The 22,394-nt window shown below is 37.1% G+C and overlaps 1 protein-coding gene across 8 annotated transcripts in view; it reads right to left on the bottom strand.

Annotated features, from left to right (window-relative positions):
• Positions 1 to 293: 293 nt before the first annotated feature.
• The window catches only part of GLIS3 (GLIS family zinc finger 3), a 158,050-nt gene continuing 135,949 nt past the window's right edge, over positions 294 to 22,394 (bottom strand). For 5 of the 8 annotated variants that reach the window (XM_048931506.1, XM_048931511.1, XM_048931503.1 and 2 more), the window contains 4 exons: positions 21,763 to 21,925; positions 11,851 to 12,029; positions 6,162 to 6,344; positions 3,987 to 5,070 (listed from right to left, as the gene is read on the bottom strand). In XM_048931506.1, coding sequence (XP_048787463.1) covers positions 4,934 to 5,070; positions 6,162 to 6,344; positions 11,851 to 12,029; positions 21,763 to 21,925 — 662 coding nt within the window. In that variant the 3' untranslated portion in view covers positions 3,987 to 4,933. Of the gene's footprint in view, positions 1,359 to 3,986; positions 5,071 to 6,161; positions 6,345 to 11,850; positions 12,030 to 21,762; positions 21,926 to 22,394 lie in introns of those variants that run through there. The other 3 variants (XM_048931510.1, XM_048931508.1, XM_048931507.1) reach the window with 3 other exon arrangements.

Below are 22,394 nucleotides of genomic sequence, written 5' to 3' on the forward strand. Positions count from 1 at the left end.
TTAAAACTCTTGCCCAAATATTATTTAAAAGAAATCTCTGAGATACATATATTTTTCCATCTGCTCCTAATTATTCTAATGCACACAAATACTAGTAGTGAAGGATAATGACTAGAGAAGTCTTCTGCATGGCATTTCAAAATAAGTCATTCTAATAATCATGTCATTGAGATATATTTTCAGTTTTATTTTGTACCGTATCCATACATCCTTCTTCTTACCTTTTACATTAAAAAAAAAAAAAAAAAGGGAAAAGGATAAAAATAACTTATGATTACATGGAAAATAACAAATCAGAAATTTTACTGGTACTAACAGAGAAAGAAGCATAATTAATTCTTTTAAAATTTTATTTTTCATGGTACATGACAGATACGACTTTAGAACAAATATCACCTAGATACATAGTATGGCAAATGGACTTCATAGCTGTATATGTAAATATGTATAAATATATAGAAAAATTGATTCCCACTTTCTCTTCTCACCGAAGTGCCTTGTGTAAAAACTATTACACAAGATGCTGCTTTCTGTACAGAAGGACTTTTTTTCTTAAATAAAATCCCATCCAGCTAATTATAAGTTGTTGACTTTAGCTTTACCTGATCCTAAAAAATGGAAAAACATATAAAAATTTCACACAACAGACAACAGAAAGTGCTATTTGAAAAATTTTGCTATAAAATTACACAAGGAAAAGATGATAAAAAGAGGATAATTTTTATATTCACATATATTCATAGAAAGTTGAAAATATAATATAATTTGACAGATTGTGTCTGGAATGAAATACTTCAACATTCAGTACTAGTAAACAGCAACACCTATGTGTACGCATGTATAAATAAGTGTATATATATACATTGAGAAGGAGATTCAAATACATGCACTTCCATGCACTCAAACACTCACACAAATACCCGATGTGCTATCTGAATTTTCAGATCCATTATAGACCCATTTCTAATGCAATGAGTCTGAAAACAAAGAAATGTATGAAAGAATTATTGTAAATAATTTCATTAGAATATTGTTTAATGTCCACAGTCTAAAATGACTTCATCATTTAGATATGAATCCCTTTTGAAAATTAACACTATCCAGCAACTAGAAAAATAACACAAAAATCACTGAGGCACAAGTATTTGCAGGTAAAGGAACTGGCACTACACTATGTATTTTCACAAGCACCATGTTTTTTTTTAATAACATGATAAACACAATATCCTACTTCAGTATTCAAAATACGTGAGACAAAATATGGTTTTGTTGTTTTGTTGCTTTTTTGTTGTTGTTGTTGTTTTCTTTTTTAAGACAGTTGTGCTCTGTAATATACTAATCTTCTAAACTGAGTCCGGCTGGAAAAAGAATAATGAAATGATCATTAAGAATCCCCCTTGTCTATGACACATAAGTAAACATTTTATAGACCAGTAGGCCACAGTTATGTGCTTAATTAGACTGTATAGTTCCTTTTTGAGACTAAGGATCACAGAAAGCTGTACACTTTATGTGCATATATACAAGTTACATATCCATGCGTATGAAAGAATGAATGAATGATTTACAAAACTTTCCTTTTTCAGATGTAACTGATTGTATGTGAAAATCACCTCCTTTTTGAATTCTGTTTTCCTGCTTTTCACCCATAACTTGAAAGCCCTCTCTACTGGTCAGCTTGTGCAATCAGATACAAAAAGAAATATTTCAGAAGTGTTAATAATCAAGTTGGTGAGTAGCAATACTTTATGACACTCAGCCATCGGCAAATTCTGGAAAACCATGTGGTTAGGAGAATCTTGAAGCATTCCTACATATACGAAAGTACAAATTTACATATACATACATCTGTATACACTGGGCCCCAAATATGCTCCTACCGACTTTGAAAGAAACAAGTGTAGTCCCACAAGCTTGAAGTGTTCAGCAAGTCTAGTTACTCCTACTGAATCAAATTATGCATATGCAGAGATCACAGAGTAGGCTTTAAGACAGCACACAATTAAAGCTCTACTAAGAAAGTCTGATGATACACTAATGCAAATGAGCTGCCTTTTTTTTTTTTTTTTTTTTTTTTTCTATGTATCTTAGAATCATAGAATCATTAAGGTTGGAAAAGATTTCAAAGATCATCTATTCCAGCAGTCAACCCATCACTACTATGCCCACTAAATCTTTAACAGCCCATCCTCACTTTTCTTGAATACCTGCAGGAATCGTAACTCCACCATTTCCTTGGGCCGCCTGTTCCAATGCTTTCAGAGAAGAAACGTTACATGATATCCTCCTCTCCTGATGAAACTTCAGGCCATTACCTCTAATTTTATCAGTGGTACTAGGAAGAAGAGATCGGCTCCCACCTCACCACAACCTTCTTTTAAAGAAATGAAAAGAGTAATAAAGTCCTGCTGAGCCTCCTCTTCTTCAGATTGAAGAATTCCAGTTCCCTCAGCTGCTCCTTGTAAAACCTCTGCTCCAAACACTTCACCAGCTTTGTTGCCCAACTTTGTATATGCTTCAGGGTCTCTTGTAGTGAGGGGCCCAAAAGTGAACACAGTATTTGAGCTGTGGCCTCCCTGGTCTACTAATACCCCCTGATCCTGTTCTAGTTTTCCGGCCTCTACAACACAAGCCTGTAGTGTTGCTTGGGGTTGTTGTAGCAATCCAGCCTGTCCAGATCCCTTTCTAGGTCATTCTACCCTCAGGCAGATCAATGTTTCCTCTCAACTTGGTGTCATCTGCAATATTAGTGAGGGTACATTCAAATTTGTCCAGATCATCAATAAAGGTATTAGACAGGGTTGGCCACAATACTAACCCCTAGCGAACACTAATAATGACATGTCACCACCTGGATTTACTAAAGTCTAGGAAGATTACATCCACATCGTTTCCCTCATCCAGGAGGCAGGTCACTTGGTCATACAAGTTGATCAGGCTGGTTAAGCAAGATCTGCCTTTCATGAACCCATGCTGGCTGGGCCTCATTCCCTGATTGTCCCACACTTGCTGTGTGATGCACTCAAGATAATCTGCTCCATAACTTTCCCAGTACTGAAATCAGGCTGGGAAGCCTATTGTTCCCCATAATCCTGTACCTGTGTACAGAAGCCTGATGTTATTTAACCCAATGAAAACTACATATGGTAACAAGACGTACTAATGCAAGCTGAAGCAGAGTGACACATCTACTTGTGATATGAGAAACAGAATAAAAAAGGGAAGAATTTAGTAAGGAATTCTCTGTATTTAAGCCACAATTTTACTTGCTGGTTTAAATAATTTATCTGTGTGGCTTGTTGATATCTACTTTGCATATATTGAATGAAAATCTCTTACTAAAATATGGAAGCACATACACTTGTATGTAAGAATATAATTTAGGAATACAATCTTCAGAGGATTACCAGTGTTTGTAAATGTCTGACATAAATTCGTCTATGCAATAGAATAGCAAATTAAATAAGGAATTTATAGCAAATTAAATAAGGAATTTGACCGAAACTGCATTCAACAACTCTGAAAAGCTTCTCAGGATAAGAAAATTTGTGCATAAATAAATTTTTTTTTTTTTTTAAACTGATGAGTTATTTCAGAAGCATAGTTACTATCTCATCAGTGTGTAAGAATCTCTGATTTTTTTTCCATCCTATTAAAACAGATTGTAAGAATATTATGATGCACACTTTGCAGAGAGTCCACAAAACAGACGAAATTGGATTAATAATCTTAAAAACTCAGTCTTACATGATATTACAGTTACTCTCAAGCTGTATATCACCACAGTGATGAGATATCTGTACTGCAAAATACTGGTTTTAACACATCTCTTGTGGCTTACACAGGTAATCTGATTTTATAGTACATTGTACAAAATACATGAAACAGAGCCAGCCGCTGAGTAGAAGACACATAACCAACAAGTCCAGTTTTACATTTCTAATAATCAGAGGGAACATAGCAGACTTAAGAGTAGCTCATTTTTCTTTTTTTTTTTTTCTTTTTTTTTTTTTCTGGAAATGCTGTGGATTGCTTTCAAATCTATGAAATTTAAGGAAACGTATTTTGAATTTTCCTATAGAGTACTATAGCACATACAGCAATAAAGCTCTACAACATAGTTAAAATCAAAGTTAGAACATAATATTCTTTTCTAGCTGTTGTGCTAATAAAGATTATGTCCATGTGCCTTCTCACGTAGTGCATTTAAATATTCTTAAAACTGCAAAAAAGAACTAGGTCAGAAGAAATGTTGGAGAGATATCAATGGCCACATTGTATGGTTTAAATACAGAGGGATGGGAAAGTCATCTAAACAAGGCCTATAAGGATCTAGAATCAATGCTCTTTGGCCTCAGAAAGAAGATACACACATGCCTCCAATGGGTAATACCAGGATGTATGTCTAATTCCTCTCCCTTTTTTTGTTGGTGTATTTTTAACTTCAGAAGCACCATATGCAAACACACTTCCAAAAGTTGTGTATCTTTGAAATGTCTGCATTTCTGGTTTTACTTTGTTTTTTTTTCTTTCTTTCTTTTTTTTTTTTTTTTTTAAGGAATTTTCTAAAGTGTTCTTCTCAAAGGTTGCAGCTATTCAGATTAAGAGGATTATAGCCAACAAACAGTTTTCTTATTCAGTCTTTGAATTCCCTTTGAGAAGTTAAAAAACCCAAAAAAGTAGAGTTGCTGTGCCACAGAAGAGAAGAAAATAAACAATCCTAAGGTTTTGGCAAAATTTTCTTTCTCCAAATGCTTTCCTCAGACGGCTGCCTGATTACAGGATGAATGCTTGGTGATTTTTTTCCTCTCCAGTGTGTATGTTCATCCACCAATATTCATACACAGCATTTTTATGGAGAGAAAAATTTTGTAGAGAAATATCAAAAGGGCAATATGAAATGGGATCAGGTTCTCATTAGAGTTGGATGATTTTAGCCTTCAGTGTAGACAGAAGAAAGCTGAGTGGGACAACGATCCACTGAATTTATTGGTAGGAAACTGCTATCCTCTGGCACGCTGTGGGTCGAATCACCAAAGACACCTGTGGGCCCTGCTGGAAAATCATAAACTGAGAAAATACAGAAATAATTCATTAACTAGGACAACTATATCACAGAGAATACCCTAATACTTAGGCAGAGAACTGGACATTGCTTCTAACCAAATGGACAAACAAAAAAAACAAGCCAATGTAGGTACAAAATTAATAGTTACATAATCTACTGCTTACCAAGGGAAGAATTTCAGTTCTATCAAATTTGAATTAAGCAGACTTTATCACAACTGACATTCGCCCACTTAATGGATGCTTCAATTGCTACACTTTTTAAAATAAACTTCATGCTTGGTTATTGAGTCTCACCACACTCAGTGAATGATATGTATTGTCAAACTCAATTCTCATAAAGCAGCCCCTTAGTAAAGAACTTACTAACTTCAGCATATGACAGATGTAAGCAAAGGAATAACTGCTTAAAAATTTTCATCTTCTTATACTGTGAGACTCTGCTCTGAAGTGACACGGCTGCATTGGCTGTTCACTGCACTACTTAAGGATAAGATGTAGAAGAGATTTCAAAGCACAATAACCATTAAGTGAAATCATCCTGTATGGAAAGACAAGAAAAAACAACAGCATCATTCTGATTTTCCACAGAGAGGTAACTTTCTCCTCTCCAGAGCAGCACGTATGCCCATTCAGGCATTTTCAGTTAGGAAGAGACTAAATTATGTGTGAAAATAAATTTGGAAGGAAATGTGACTAAGCGAATTACAAAACAGAAAGCAAAATTGAGGGTTTAAGTTATCTCAGGTCCCTGCTGCAACTCTTCTACCAGACCAGAGTGGCTGCACAAATATCACACAAGTCTCAAAGGACTGTATTTCAAAATGAATACACGAGCTAGTGACTCTCTGACTACTAAGGAAGATTATGCCCTTGAGAAACCCTCAGAAGCACAGTTTGCATGCAAGCTAGATGTTGGAGTGATCCATGGCGATTGTCCCAGTGTCCACCACCCCAGAATAGTCTGAAAACCACCTCCTCTTTGCAAAGAGTCAACTCTGTCACGGCTGTTCCCAGACGCATTCACGACTGAAGCAAATCTAAATACAGAAACTGTACACAATCAATTCAGAAAGTCCCCAGCTGACATTTACCTGTAATACCAGAGTGAGCTGAAAAAGTTCGATGAAAGACACCAAGTCCTGCCTGACCCACTGATGCAGGAAATAAACAGTCTTCAAAGGGAGGAACCATACTGCAAGAAACATTGTGTTGTATGTTCTTCTGAGAGTCAGGATAATGTGGAGGGCAGAAAGTTTGAAGCTGTCCATAAAAACCTAGAAGAATGAAAAGAAAGTGGTCAGTAAAATACCTGGATAGAGATAATAAATGATAGTACATGTAGTGTTGACCATGAAAAATGAATGGAGAAATCCTCACTGCAGTAACACCAGGATTTCAGTTATTTTCCAATGGTAAAGCAGCTTTTATATAATGCTCCCCAAGACTTCCTCCAATTGCTATTAATTCCTAATGCATTTTGTTTCATAGACTTTCTTGTCTTGATTTCTGATAGCACTGACTGACTAGATGAGATTTTTCACAAGATTTCTTTAACTCTGCAGTTATCCGCTGTCTAAACTGAGAACATCCAGAGCTTGCACTTGGCTACTCCCTGAAGAATTTAAGAAAAGAGTTAATTTAAATTAATAGAAGGTTACTCAAGGAAAGTGTGAACAAAAAAAGAGATTCAGTCTTGATGAAAAACTGAAAAAATGAATCCAATCTTGAGGATCTCCCACTGATGTTCAGACAGCTGGCTGATAGTGGGGATACCTGCGACACTCTGAAAGGCTGCTTGTTAATGATCCATGGGGCCTGCTGTTTGTATGCACAGGATTAGAGTCTCTCTTGCTTTTCAGCAGAATATGACAAAAGGCCTTTGGGTTCTCTGTAAGAGTAGAGAAAACATCAGGGAGCTATCCCAGAGGATAGATGACTGTAAGTAGAAAGCAGAGAAGATCCTTTTATGGAAGCTTGAATTTGGAATCACAACCTACTGATGATATTTAAGAGGAATATGTCTAAGTATCTCATGACACCATCAGCCCCTCTGTTCATTACTACTGATGAGAAATGGAGCATCAGCTTTCTAAGAACAAAGACTTAAGAATAAAGTGTACTTTAAAAATCAACATTTTGTGTTTGCGTACTTCCACACCCTGACACAAAAAAATCTTCCAACTCATATCCCTTTACAGAGGTATACTATGCTTAGAAACTCACAATGATCACAAAGCAGCTCACAAACTTCTGCTGGATTGGGGGCCATGACTGCTGTTTGCTAAAGCAGCACTGTGTCTATATACAGATAAGGTAAACCATAGAAAATATGGATGGGAAAGTAAATATGTTGCAATATGAAACATGCTGTATCACTTTGTCATCTGAAATCTGGGAAGAAAACCCTCTGGCTCCAATGTGGTGTTAAAAAGAGGCATTCCTTTGCTCTTCACAATGCACACCAGACAACTTGACCAGCAAGCACACACTCTCAGAGTTCAGGTTCTACATTTATACAGTTAAGACATATCTGCATATATATGTACCGCATACATATGCAGTACTTTAGCATACATATTCACTCTTTTTCAAGGTCTCATAGATACGTGCTAATGTCCCTTTGGGTGTGCTCAGTGGTATTTAGGGTGGTTGAGTGCCCACCTAGTTCTTCCCCTTTTTTCACCATCAGCTTCATCATGGAAACCTTTGACAAACTTTCATTCTTTTGTCCTGAGTTTGGAATATTTCCATTGCTTATTAGGCCACAGTGAGCCACTTTCAAAAAACAGTGTACGAAGAACCCAAGGAAAATGTCCTTGCATGTTTTGAGGCAAAAGACAAAAGTATTCTATTATGACTCCAGTACCTCTTGTGGGGCAAAATCATTGAGGCAGAAGGTAGAATATTCTATTATGTTCCCAGTGCAAAATTATTGAGGAAAAACAAGACTAAGTTCACCCACTAAAGCTGAAATGTGAAGTCTTAGAACTATCACTTATGGATTCCTTTTGCTAAATTAATATATTGGTTCTTAAACTAATGTACTAATCCCTGTTGCAAAGCAAACCAACCTACATCAGCTTTATATAATATTACTGATTTTGCCAAATGGGAGGAAGGATGCATGCTTTAGGAATCTTACTACTCAAATTATTTTTCCTTTGAGACTATATTTATGTGGTCTCCTGCAAGGAAGCATAAAAATATTGGCATGTATAACATATGCATGAACTGAGACAAAAAACTCACTATTTCAAGGCATGAGGACAGGACAGGATCATGGACAGGAAAAGACTGCCTGAACGTATGCACAGGAACTCAGAACAGAGAGGTTTAGGTAACAATGTTGAGTGAAATACAGTCCTTGTGTTTTAAGGTGTAGTCTTGAAAGACAGTTCTGGGTACACAATGTGAGAAAAATGTCTAATTTGCACATACATAGCTAGGGTTTAGGCAGAGCAGTTTCATGGAAAAACACAGAAACAATAATACTTCACCTTCACACAGAAGAGGAAAAGAAGAAAAAAAATGAAGAAATAGTAAGAAGAGGGGTTCATCTTCAAAAGCAACCTGCAAATGTGTACAGTAGGCTTGAGGTCACAGGTTCTGCTCACTTTAGAGAGGCTGAACGCTTGTAGCTTTCATTGTCTTTTGCAGGGGCTGTGGGCACTTAGCAGCGATAGCTCTAAGATGACAGTTTCATTTTTTTTTCTTTTAAAGTTTAACTCGAACAAAACTGAGTCATACTTTGAAGCGTGTTAGGAATTTACAACCTTTTCAATTCTTAAATGTTCAATTCTGACATTTAAGAAGCATTTGAAGCAAAATAAAATAAAATTAAAGAAAAAAACCACAATTGCCATCTAAAAATTGACTTAGAAATTACATAGCTATTGACAGCTTTTGCTTTTAAAATCAATCTTTTTCTCAACCAGCAAAAGGACACACTCTGAAAGTTTACTGTTGAGTCAGACAAGTAACCAGTAACAATTATTTCAATCTGATGGTCTGAGCCAGCTGGCAAGACCCCTCAAGACACATGCTGAAATGTCCTTTCATACTGCTCTGTACTCATTCTCTATTTGTGCCTTTCTCACAGCATCCTGTTCCCGATGCAGAACAATCTGGCAATAACTTTGGCAGAAAAATGACTTACCTTGGGGTTGAGCTATTGTGAGTCACATTCTCTAGGTCTGCACATTCTCTACTCCAGCAAAAGAATATTGTCTAGAAAAGTCTGAGAAGCTTTAACCCATTAGCAATTAACCACCACGGTGCAGAGAGAGCTAGGGAAGTGCATAAAACTCTTTCATTAACTGATAAACCAAGTCCCCATCTATTTTTCTTTAGAATGGAAGAGCACAGAAAAAATCATTTTCTTTTTGGAATTCAGTATCATAAATATCCGTCTTACATAATAGACAGTCATAAACAAGAAGAATCAGAAGAGGGGACATCATTTTCCATCAGTCAGTTACTTAGCACTTTTCCAAACGTCTTTCCCCATTTTCTGCAGTGCATCAGGTCACAGTGCAGAGCTCTTTGAACTGCAATCCAGACATGACACAGCAAAATCTAATGATCTTGGGACCTTTTGGTTTGGTTCACATGGTACTATGTCCAAATTAATTGCACCATTTGCATGATGCAAGATAACATGAAGCCATGAAAAATTCAGGCCCTAGATCCTAACCATACCTGACCCTTCTTTTGAAGTTACTTGTTAGAGAACTACCTGTAGCAAGAGTTTCCTAAATTTTTACACACTTGTTATAAAACAGAAAAGGGAGATGGACTGGGTGATAAACTTCCAGAAACTGAACATATCTTTTCAAGATTGCAACTCTGAATTGTATCAGTTATGCATTTCTAAACTAATTAAAACATACACATGAACAATGTACACACAAGGTTACATAAGTCACGTTTCTCTGAACGCATACACTATCTCCAACATCAAAGAAGCCATGACAGAGAATAAATAATATTTTTTTACTGGTATGACAACATTATTTCCTGAGGGAAATTAAATACTTCTAAATTTAATGAAATCGCTGAATATTGCAAGAATCTCTTCTAAAAGCAAGAAGCTTTTGTTGTTTAGCACATGCAGAGCCTTGTCCTGGATGATGCTGAGCATCTGAAAATCAACAGTATGCAGCCCATCTTAAATTCACTGTTGAAATCCTGGTCCACATAAGTTTGTGATAGAGCACTGATCTGACTGAACTAAGAGGGACAAAGATTTAATTACAGATATGTCACAGGCCATGACTGCCGTGATTATCGTTTTCACACGGTTGGAAGTTTTTGACTGACATCTATTTCTGTCAACAGTCTGCTTGGCATCACAAAGCTCTCTCAGATAATATTTTCTTAAGGAAATAATTACAATTGCCATTGATAAATATACATTGTGAGTGAGTATTCTTTCCAGTTGTCTTTGCCTGAATTGCTTCAAAATGGTATTTCTTTGCAGCTCAATTCTATAGCATTCGCTAGGTTAATTACACAGACATCAAGTAATCATTTGGTAGCATTGGAATGTGAATAACAAAAGGAAAAAGAATGACAGGGAAGAGCAATACAGACATATCACACATTGTACTGCCAGATGGACATGCAAATTTGGAACGCTAGAAATGTATCTATTTATTTAAATCTGATTATTGTTCATGAAAAAAAATAACTTACTAGTATATCTGCCCATATAGTTATACTAGCATAGGTAACTCATATCAGCTAACAATTTTTCAAAGAAATGGCAGCCTCTATTGCATTGAATATTTTGCAAGAATTTTTTTTCTTTCTTTCATTATTTTGCCAGCACTGGTCATCCTCTTAATTCACAAACACATGTATGTAGTCTACTACAATAACAATAAAACAAGACTAGCACATTCCTTTTTCCCTTCACTCTCACTCATGAATTCTGCAAAGTACCTTGCGATCCTGCTTCATGGCTACCCCTAGAGAGACTGCTTACATCATGGAAAGCAAATAGAAGGAACAAGCCCTTTTTTTTTTTCCTCCAATATATATTTCTTATGATATCTACTGTGATAATTCTCAGGAAGCTTGATCAAAAGGCAGAATCCCAAAGACTATAAAAATGCACCTTGTGTATGTTAAAATTACAAACATATATTTAAACAGTTGAGAGGCAACAGTGTTACCTCTGTCAACACATTTCTGAAATGCGAAGGTTAATTACCATTCAGGCTTCTTACCAGATTAAAAACAAATTGAAAAACAACCTTATATTGATTTCAGCTGCTGTTAATTTTCTTCATGACTATATAAGTCTGTATTTGACTGATTAAACAGAAAGAAATAAGTTTTGTAGAAAATGTTTACATAGTGCAAGTGGGAACACAACTTTGCGAGACGTGTATGCTAATGAAAGAAATTTACACAATTGAAAGGGAAAAAAATATTCCACTGCTTGAAAACCTGGTAACACTTTGTGAGAGAAGTCAGGAGTGATAAGAAGCATAACAATATTAATAAAATTAGAGACAAACACATAATTACTTGCAGTTCTATTTCAATAGCAGCTTTGAAAATTAACCTGAAGCAAAACTTGTCACTTCATAGAAAGATGCATAAACATTATTTAAACTATGAATTTCAAGAAATCCTGAAAGCAAGGTCCCAGAAGGCTGTATCCTTCAGAAGGAAAGGGCCCTTGAAATACCAGTGTGAGCACTTGCAACATTTTATTTGAAGCCAAGCAGCACTGACAAGCAACTAACATCAATGATGAAGCTTCTTCCTTACCTTGGATGTGGAGATTATTTGGCTGAAAAGGGTTTGATGCTGACTCATATGTCTTCAGATGCATTCCAGCAGGCTGCTGAAGATGAGGAGGCTGTGGAGTCTGTCTCTGCATCACGGAAGGAGGAACTGAAATTCTCTGGGGGCTAATGTGTTGAGGAGAAGAAGTAAGAGCAACAAACCTAGGAATTCAGAAACAGACAAACATATTAAATGCTGTAACTTTAAGGGAAGCATTGAAGATATTTTCTATTTTACTTAGATCACTATAATGCTTAGCAGTTTGCAGATGTAAAATCTTCTAAAAGAACTGTGTACAGCCCAAATATGGAGAAGATATATCCTCAAATCACAGAATCACAGAATAGTTGAGGTTGGAAGGGACATTAGGAGATCCTCTGGTCAATCCCCTCGCTCAAGCTGGGATACATAGAACAGGTTGCCCATGACCATGTCTGTGCCAGTGGTTGGTCTTCAGCACAGTATCAGATCCCTGATATTCAGACAGAACCTCACATATTAAATTTTGTGCCCATTTCCACTTGTCCCAGCACTAGGTACCATTGAAATGAGCCTAGCTCCATCCATCTCTGCTGGAGACTGTTCAGCCTCATTTCCAGGCTGAATGGTCCCAGCTCTCTCAGGCTTGCCTCACAGGAAAGATGCTCTGGTTCCTTCATCATCTTTATACCCATTGTTGGACTTACTCAAGTACATCTATGTCTCTCTTGTATTGAGGAGACCAGAACTGGATGCAAAACTAATGTGGCCTTTCTTGTGCTGAGCAGAGGGAAACAATCACCTCCTTCAAGGCAGTGCTTTGCGTAATAAAGCTCAGGATAACATCCGCCTTCTTTGTGGCACAGACATATTGTTAGTTCATGTTCAACTTTGTCTACCAGGTCTCTCAGGTACTTTTCTGCCGAGCTTTCAGGTGATATATCATTAGCTTTGATAATTGTGAAATGAAAACACTGAATTTTTGCTTTGTGTGGAAATCTCATTTTAGCTACTGTAAGTAGGTTTTAAATCATAGTAGTAGAAAAAACCTCATGGGGGAACCTTATTTCTGAGGCACTGCCTGCTGTGCCATAATAAGACTCTGTGCCAGATATCAATAAATAGTTGTCCTTCCTCCTGGGCAGGAAGTGGTCTGTTCTGGTGAAGGGACACTGTGAGGAGGTGAACAGCAGGTTCAAGTTTTGAGTTCCAGAAATCCCTGTTCTATGTATGTTGCCTGAAACAATTTGAAAATAATCTGGAGGCAGTATAAAGTCTATGAAGGCAAGTGTTAAAATGCTTTCAGTTGAGATGACATCAAAATGTTGATCTGGACTCAAAGTGCAAACTTACAAGCCTGGCAGTGGAAGAGAAAGGTTCAGAGCGAGATTGATGGTGCAGCCACCACACAGGTTCATCATTTCATCTGCTTAGTATACACAGCTCTCTCACTACTGCACTACAAGTAGACACACTACTAAGCATGAGGATTTTATGGACATTGTGTATGTTGTTTTTTTTTTAAATCTATATGTCCTTTAAATTGCTTATTGAAAAGCATATTACAAATAGGTGGCAGTCATTTTTGAAGAGGGAAGGATGTGGTTACAAGAACTGGGGTCTCTACCCCATGTGACCAAACTACCCACTAGACCAATGGGATCAAATCAGTAAACAAAAGCTCAGCCTGGGCTCAGGAATGGCTTGCTGTCACTTTCTGATTCATGAGGTAAAAGCTGGGAAGGCTAATAAAATATTCATGCAGGACGATGAATGAATACTGACGTGGCATTCCTACTACAGAACAACCACTCTGCTCCCAGAAGTAGGCTGCCAGCTACACTGAGCAAAAGCACTCACCCACTCTTCTCTGTGGCACGTAGGCTCAGTGGTTGCTGATACGAGAGACTGTTGCTTGCAGTTAACACAGCTCGAAAGGATCCTATAGTGTCAGTCTGATCCCTGTTCTTCTAAGACTAGACTTCAGCACACTACATAACATTCTCTTTCTTCTTGTAATAAAGAATATTTCTCCTGTAGAGGTCTAAAGAGGCTGTACATTCATCCTGAGTACAACAGATGATGCAAGTCCAGTAGGAGCACTATAGAACAGCTTTGGAAAGGGTCGTTGTGCAGATAATCACAACTAAATCCAAGACAATTGAAATATTTTAAGCTACAGCTCAGAATCAGTTTGTGTGATTTTGACCTTACCTGAAACCCATTTATTACATTTCTGGTAGATGCATAACTTACATTTGTAGTATAGCAAATGTCAAAATTTTTGTATGATTTACTGCCTATCCAATTTTCTTAGACAACTGAATTTTTAAGTACATTAGTTGCACCTTAGATGGACTTCGTGCTGATTTGCTATTAGCTTTAAAGAATACATAAGCTACTACATAGTTGGAGGAAATGTGTCATCTGAGTCTTTAATGCACCAAATATTTCTTTATTCTACATTACTGATGCAGTGTACACCTAGTATGCACCAGGGAGGAAGAAAACAAAGAATGATGGGTTTCAAAACAATACTAGACAATAATTTTCAGAAAAAGATAACCGAATTTTTGTATTATGCTGAAAGTATCAGGAATGTTTTCAAAGAGTGCCACAGCTAACTGGTCTTCACAAGAAAGGACTGGAGTGAGTATAGCAATCCCACAAAAAGAGTGTTAAATGCTACCACAGATGAAGAACAATGTACAGTAAGTTTTTATTACTGTGGTTATTTGAAAAATCACTGGATGTGATCCTTGGTGTTTTCACAATTTGTTTGTGAAAACTGATTTCTTGAAAATGGTTTTAAGCAGCTGCCAACAACAGGCAAAATGTCCTTTTCAAAACTCAAAGTGATAAAGCACAATTTTAAAATTCTCACATTTGATTTAACACCTAAAAGACCCTCCCAATGACAGTACTCTACTTTGTACAGCAAGACAGGACTCTTTTTCAGTAGACTCTAGTGGTCTTTATAACGATTTATGAATCACTTCATGAATTCCTGGCTTACTCATATGGGTGACTATAGTTATCTACTTCTACTTTCCCTATGCCCAACAAAAGAGAAACTTGGACTTGTCTCAGTCCAGATTTGTTCCCAAACAAACCACAGCGTGTTGCTGAGGGAACTGCAAATTTAATTTTGCTTCTGGAACAATAAGGACTGGTTTGTAACCACTAGGAAATAGACATCAATAATTGTTGCCAAGTGCTGCAGTCCATGTGGTCAGGAACCAGCCAGGTTTGCAGAAGGATACCCTCACTCATGCTTGCTGGATATCAAATCACAGGAGGACTATTTTGGGAGCTATCAAGTTTTCTTCTTTTCCAGTACTTGCTAGGAAAAATGTGTCCTGCCAGGCAATGACCAGATCGGACAGTAAGCAAGATAAATAAAAAAGTTTCTAAATTGTACCTACTTAGATGAGACTAGTTAAAATGATGTATATGTGGGTCACTCCAAAAGTAATGCCTCCTATTTATTTCCATAGAAACTGCAACAGATACAAGAGCACAATAACACTATTTGATAGAGAAAACTTTCAGCTACAAAACAATTTTTCAGTGTAGTTACCACCGTTACCTATGCATTTTCGGCAGCGATGAACAAAAGCTTGCATGCTGCACTTTTAAAAATCTGCACCAGAGGAGGTGGCCCACACAGAATGTCTTCCCTCACACACTCTGTGTTCTGTCCTCCTATAGAAATCATCCCTTCAGCCCTCTGATGCCCAGTTCAGCAGTGCTAGTTCTTTACTCAGTGAATATCAAGACACTTGATGTTTCGGGTGAAGAATGCCGTGGTAAGATACAAAAGGTATCTCCCTGCCATATTAAACACTGAAAATAAACTTTCCGCTTCCCTTGCCTCTCCACAGCTTCCCCAGATTGTGTATGTAATTTACATTTAGGCCAGCTCTAGTCAGTAAGTGCTAGAGTGAATTTTTTTTTCTGTTTATCCTTGAGCAGTACTGCTAAATAACAAAATCTGTATCTACAATGGCTGCTCCAAAAGTAATGCACCCTATTTTATTATGTTAGTGTTGGTGGTATGGCAGTAAAGGTTGAACCTTCCCACCAGTATCCTACTCCATTTTGTTGCTGTGTGACAGATAGCAGCAGAAGGCCAGTCTGACAGAATGGTGTGGATGGAGAAAAATTGTGCCACCAAATTCCTCCACATGGTGAAAATTGCACCTACAAACATTCACTGGCACTTGCGTGCAGTTTGCATGCAACGGTTCCAAACATTCAGTTTCTGAAGACCAAACAGCAGATCTGAGCGCTGTGAGGTGGTAAGAGATGCATTTCAGCTGCAGTGGCAGCAACAGCAGGTCACCTCCACTGGTGAAGATTTTTATGAGCGTGGCATGCAGGCTCTTTTTCACTGCTAGTGAAAATGCACAGCTAATGGTGGCAACTGTTGAAAAAGAGTGTTGCAGCTTTCTCTGTCGAACAGAACTGTGTTCTTTGCATCTGCCATTATTTCCATGGAAATAAGTAGAAGGCATTACTTTCAGAGCAACTTATAGGAACTGAAATACCAAACTATTCTTTGGGCCACAGGAACACAGCATTGTCAGTTTCATATCCCTAATTTGTGTACATTCCTGCTTTTTCTGTGTGTGCTGTTTCAGAGTTATAAAAGAAATGTGAATTTGTCTAAATTTGAGAAAATATTGTTATTCCGTATTACTTTAAATTCTGTATTTCTATTTTCCCACTCAGTAGTTTACAGGAAAAATGGTTAATTTCAATTATCTTGCAGTTTTGAATAAATTCAGCAGGAATTATGACAGCATACGAAACTGCTTAGGCAACAAATAATTTGCTAAAAATTACACTGAAAAAGAAAAAAGGTAATTGCATTTGTGTATGAATAAGGAAAGAGGAGAAGACAGTTTATCATTAATCTATATTTGACTATTGCACAGGGTCCTAGTAGTGGTATTATTTGAGGTAAGAACTATATAACTGTGCTGCACGTTGCTCGATTTTAATTCTCTCTGTTATTTATTTTTCTTTTTTTGCCTGGACTTTACAATGAAAAATAAAGTGTATGATATTTTTGCATATAATCAATTCTTTCAATATGCTTCCAAATGGAAATTAAGTATTACAGCTGAAGATATTGGTCTTTTATTTCTTCAGATGTTCTTTTTTTTTTTTTTTTTTTTTTTTAACATTTTTAAATTACACTTAATTGGGTTGCTGCTCTGGAAACTGGTTGATTATATACCTGTTCTTTCTGTTCTTTATTTGTAATTCTCAGTAAACCAACTAACTTTCAGTGACAGTCAAATAAGTATAACACAGGAATGCTTGTAAGGGAACAAGGTGCTCAAGGCCAGGTTGGAGGGGGCCCTGGGCAGTGGGAAGGTTGGTGGCCCAGCATGTGGTAAGGGGGTTGGATCTTCCTGATCTGTGAGGTCTCTTTCAATCCAGGCCATTCTATGATTCCATGATTCTATGATTCTATGAAAGCTTTAAAGCACACTGTTAAAAAAACCAATAAGTTATGAATGGGTTCTCAAAGCTTTGGGGAAATTATTGATTTTTTAAAAATCCTGATTTTTTTTTACCTGCCTATGATAAAACATATTTATCTCCATTGACTTCAAATTGCAACTGATCTTCTCCTTTTCTTTTTTTTTAAAGATAATCTTTTCCTACAACAGAAATAAATGTATTTTGGCCAAAGCAAAGCAAAATTTTTTTCATATTTTTGTTCAGCATCCTGCATGGCAGCAACTCCAAAGGAAGTTTCTATCCCCAAGGTTACTTAGGGATGTTGACTGCATTTACATCTTTCTTACCAGTCATTAAGTGTCTAAAAATCCTTTTTATGCTGCAAAATCTCTAGCCTTAGGAACACAGAAATTGCTCTATCAGATCAAAGGAGTGGTCCATATAGTCAAAGGAGGGGCAGGAGAAAGAAAGAACTGGCCCCCAAAAAGCATCAGAAGTGTTTTGGTGAGAGGAGTGGAAGAAGATGGAGATAAATAAGAACTTTACCATCTTTCTCATCATTTTCTGTGGCATCATTTTCTGTGGCCAAACTGTATTAGAAAACTGGGTTTCAAAAGGGAAAATAGTGCCTTCAGAAAAGAGAGGAAGCATGGACAGAACGATTCCAAGCTTTGCTAGGTCTGCTCTGGCACAGGATCAGAATTAGACGTGTTGCCACCTCCACTCTTCTATTATCTGCCATTTCTAAGTGTAATTTGCTCACCAGCAAAAAAAGTGATAATGTTTCAGCAGCTAAACCGCTCAAGTGTAGCAAACTTGAAAGAAATTACTGTGCTGATTTCAAAACCACCCTGTTTGCATCACTAACTAAAGACTATCTTCAAGTTAGACCCTTGTATGCCACATACAAAGGGCTTTGTAACATGATGTCCCAACTCCTTGGTTATAAGCACTCAGAAACTTTTGCTTCTGGCATGGAGCTCCTTACCATATTACAGCAAAGGCATAAAAGGAATATGACCACACACTCAAATAATCAAAAAGAGGCGCTGCCACAGAACTTATAATAGCATTTCAGTAATGCATCACTGAACAGTTAAGCTCAAGTTCTTTTTCCCAGCTTCATGTAGTATCCAGGCATTCAGTCAAGCCAGGTTATGTTGTGCTTCAGGGACATATCACTAGCCCTGGTTTCCAAAAAACATCTGACATGCTCTCACTTTGGCTAATACAAAATACGTATGCAGCTTTTGTGTTTTTCTGTTGTTGTTGTTGTGTGTTTGTTTGTTTTTTTGTGACCATGGAAGTTTACTATTCAAAATTATTAGAAATAATTTCAAGCATTCAGCATCATAAGTTTTGGGGCACTAAGTTGCATATTAAATATTATACATAAAAACAGAATTGGTTTTCTAGTTTTTCAATAGATTATTTTCTTCTTCAGCTTCACTGAATGCCCATGTTTTCTGTTATTACAAAAATCAGTAAAAACCCAAATATATATCTTTCATACATATAACTTAAGGTACTGTAACATTTTGCAATCTTCATTGAATAGCAGCAATATTTCAAACAAGGGAAGTACTAAAAATCAGAGCTAGCAAACTGCAACAAACAAATGTAAACTTGCATTTTTATTATGCATGTTCTCTCCTTTGGTGAATTAAACAGCTTTTTAGATCCATGCTCTCTAAGTTGCACTCAATACATAGAGCTTTGTACACGGAATAAAAACAGGAAAACAGCAGGACATGTGTCTCTTGTCCTGGTTTGGTTTGGTTTCTCAAATTAGCAAGGCTTAATTCAGTTCACATTCACACTCCCATCACCTTGTGGAGATGGGAAAGAAAAGAAGCCTTCCAATTATTTCTCTCTCTTGCAGTCCATGAAGAGTAGAGAAAGTGCTTATTTCTTTCTGACTGTCACTCAAAAGCCTAAGCATGCTGTCCAGAATGGAAGGGGACATATGAATAGCCCCAGAGACACAGAAGTTACCAAACCAGCTTAGATAGGGTTCAGACTAGTGGATGCAAGCAATTGCAGGTAGTGTGTACATCTCAGTTCATCCTAATTCTGGAATGAGTACAGACACATGCAGCATGTCAGGAACTGCACACCATGAAGGGGGTAAAATCCCTTGTTCGGACACATAAGCCCTGCAGTACTATCAGTGATAAGATGGACCATTAGAGCTCCCTTCTGACTCAAACCATTCTATGATTCCCTGGGGATTCACATGTTTCAAAGCCATTTATGTCACGCATTGTACACTGAAGTGTTTGTTTGTTCAGCTCACATTTTCACAGCTAGCATTACAACCAGAAAGTAGTGAAAGTGACAGATAACTGCAGGATCTTTATACATGTTAATTGTATTAGATTCAAAATACAGATTCTGTATTAAATTTTATTTTAAACACTCATCTTAATTTACATTATGTGTTCTGTAATGAAATGAAAACTGCTTTAATGAATTTTCCTTAATGAGTTTAGATTGCCATATGTCCTGTTTCTAAAATTGAGATACTGGAATTGTTTTTTTAATCCAAAGTAGCTCCACAGAATGAAAAAACTTAAACTGTTTAGAAGAGAGCATGCACAGCTAACCCATGACAAAGGACTATACAATGCAGGCTTTTTATTATTGTTGTTCTGTAGAGAGCAATAATATTCTGAGATCTGTAACCCATTCAAGACTTTTATGAGTTAAGTCATGGTGTAAATGTATCCATATCAACTGAAAATGGTGCCACAAATAAAAATTTATGGTGTTTTTTTTGTTTTTTTTTTTTTCAATCTTGAAACCTATTCTACCTATTCTCAAACTCCTGTATCAAAACAGAAAGCACAACCGTGTATTTCCTGCTGTTTAACCTATGTATTAAAATGCATACAATTATTTGCCATTGCTTGAGTCAGCACTGCGCAGCACAGTCCTCCCTGAGCCCGGCCTTCAGTTGGCAAAGCATTAATAGTAGCACACTGATGTTCTGGTTACTGCTGAGCAATGCCTGGGGCCACTCTGTGAGTGACAGCTAATGCCTTTATAGTGCAGGGCAGGCAGCATCCAGAATGCAAGCTGTGCCAGCCCACAGTAAGCCTGTGGGCCTTGGGTTAAGACATGCCTAGGCTAATTAGAAGATCACTGTTTTTTATCACAGTGTAATACTAGCTATTGATTAGTCCCTGCCTGTCACCTTGTGCTCTGGTATTTGTCGAAGGAGGATAGCAGACAGAAAACTATATTAAGAAATAAAAGGAGCAAGAGAGCACGAGCACTTCCAGAGTTTGCACACAAAGCTGGATCAAGGGAAAAAGGTCAGTACTGTGTGGCCAGAAGAGAGGAGGAAGGACTGAGTTACTAGCTGATAGTGAAATAGCAATCTCTGACTGATGCATCAACAACTTTCAGTGGCTCCAAAAATAACTAAATTCACTCCTGTCTTCTGAAAGTGAGAAGCACTTATGCCTGTTATCAGCTCCCTGAACCATTGTGCTCTTTCATCTTCCTGATATAAAGTGAAGTTACTAATGCTTTCCTCAAAAGAAGTATCAGTAATCAAAATCTAGATAATGCTCTGGGTTTATAATTGGACTCTTTGTGTTCTCCAAATTACTGCAATTTTTATCACACAAGGAAATTAAACACTTTGAAATATATTTGTAACGTACAGTAATTAATCATCTAGAGCACTGAAAAATAGTGAGATTTAAAAAAATGGTTTTAAGTAATCATATAGTATAGGAAGAAGTCATTATTCTATTTGCACTGAAGTGTGATAATGCCATATGCTATACAAATAATTGGAGATACTGATGAAAATAATTTAGAAAATGTCTAAAACATTTTAAGCAATTTTCACATCACTGACATATCTAAAATTATTGAAGCAGCTAAGGGTTTGTACCTAGCCAGCATAAAGTAAGTGCTGACTATAAATCAAGCTCTCAAAACAGTGAATTAAAAATAAAATCTATTCATTATCTGTTAGTCTTAATAACAGAAAAGATGATAAGTTCCTGCCGGAATAGTCTGTATTAAGAGAATACTGAGAGAAAAGAGAGAAATTTATGACTCTCCTACTGCAAGCGAACTGAAACATGAATCTCAGGATCTCTATTCCAATAGGTGTTACTGGGCTCCTCTGATATTTAAAGTGTTCCAGCCAGTTTGACTTGCTACAAGCAGTGGTGGAAATCAGAAGGAATTTGGAGAAAGACCCTGCAGTGGAGATGGACAGGAATTGCCTTGCATCACTACCAGGCTGGTATAATAATCTTTTTCATCTCTCTTTCCTTGGGTAAACCCATGCCCAGAGCAACTGTTACCCCAGGGGCTACCATCAGCAACTTCCTGAACAGCAACAACTCAATTTCTGGCAGTTCAGAAGGTGGTCCTGACTCAGCCATAGTGTGGGACACAAGCAGAAGGTGGTCTTACCTCTCAGAGTCTGCAACTGAGAGAAGAGATAACTGGGAAGGAGGATGAAGAGAACTACTCTGTACGTTACATCCTGGGGAGGGGTGGCTGCTGGGCAGGGACAAGGACACTGCCCCAGCTGCTGTTCCACTTCCACTTGTCTGCATTCTGGGGAACATGGCCACTGAAACCAAAAGGAGAGAAATAACCTTTATCAGGCAGAGACACAAATAATAGCTAAATAACCTCTGTTGCTACCAAACAATGCTCTCTCTCGTGAAACCAGGAACAACATAGTTGTATAACTTGTCTTGGGAAATTTGCCTGAATGAGCTGCAATTCTTCTATAGTTTATTAGTGTAGAAGTAGCAAATATATACTAATAAATATTTTTCAGAGATAGTGAGCAAACCGAAAGCACAGTTTTTAGGTAGTTAAATAATTTTCTATATTTTTCCATCTGTAAATACTCCAGATTTCTTGAAGACCTCAACCCAAACACAGATATTGCTGTTATTGACTATAGATTGCCTAATAAAATATGCAAAAATATGGAACTAACATTAACAATTTCATAATTTTCTATGAGGTTGCTTTTGCATGTATTTCGAATAAGGAAAGGCTCTAACTGATTAAACTAAAAGCATTACAGG

Source organism: Lagopus muta, chromosome Z (assembly GCF_023343835.1).
Source record: "Lagopus muta isolate bLagMut1 chromosome Z, bLagMut1 primary, whole genome shotgun sequence".
NCBI classification, from domain to species: domain Eukaryota; kingdom Metazoa; phylum Chordata; class Aves; order Galliformes; family Phasianidae; genus Lagopus; species Lagopus muta.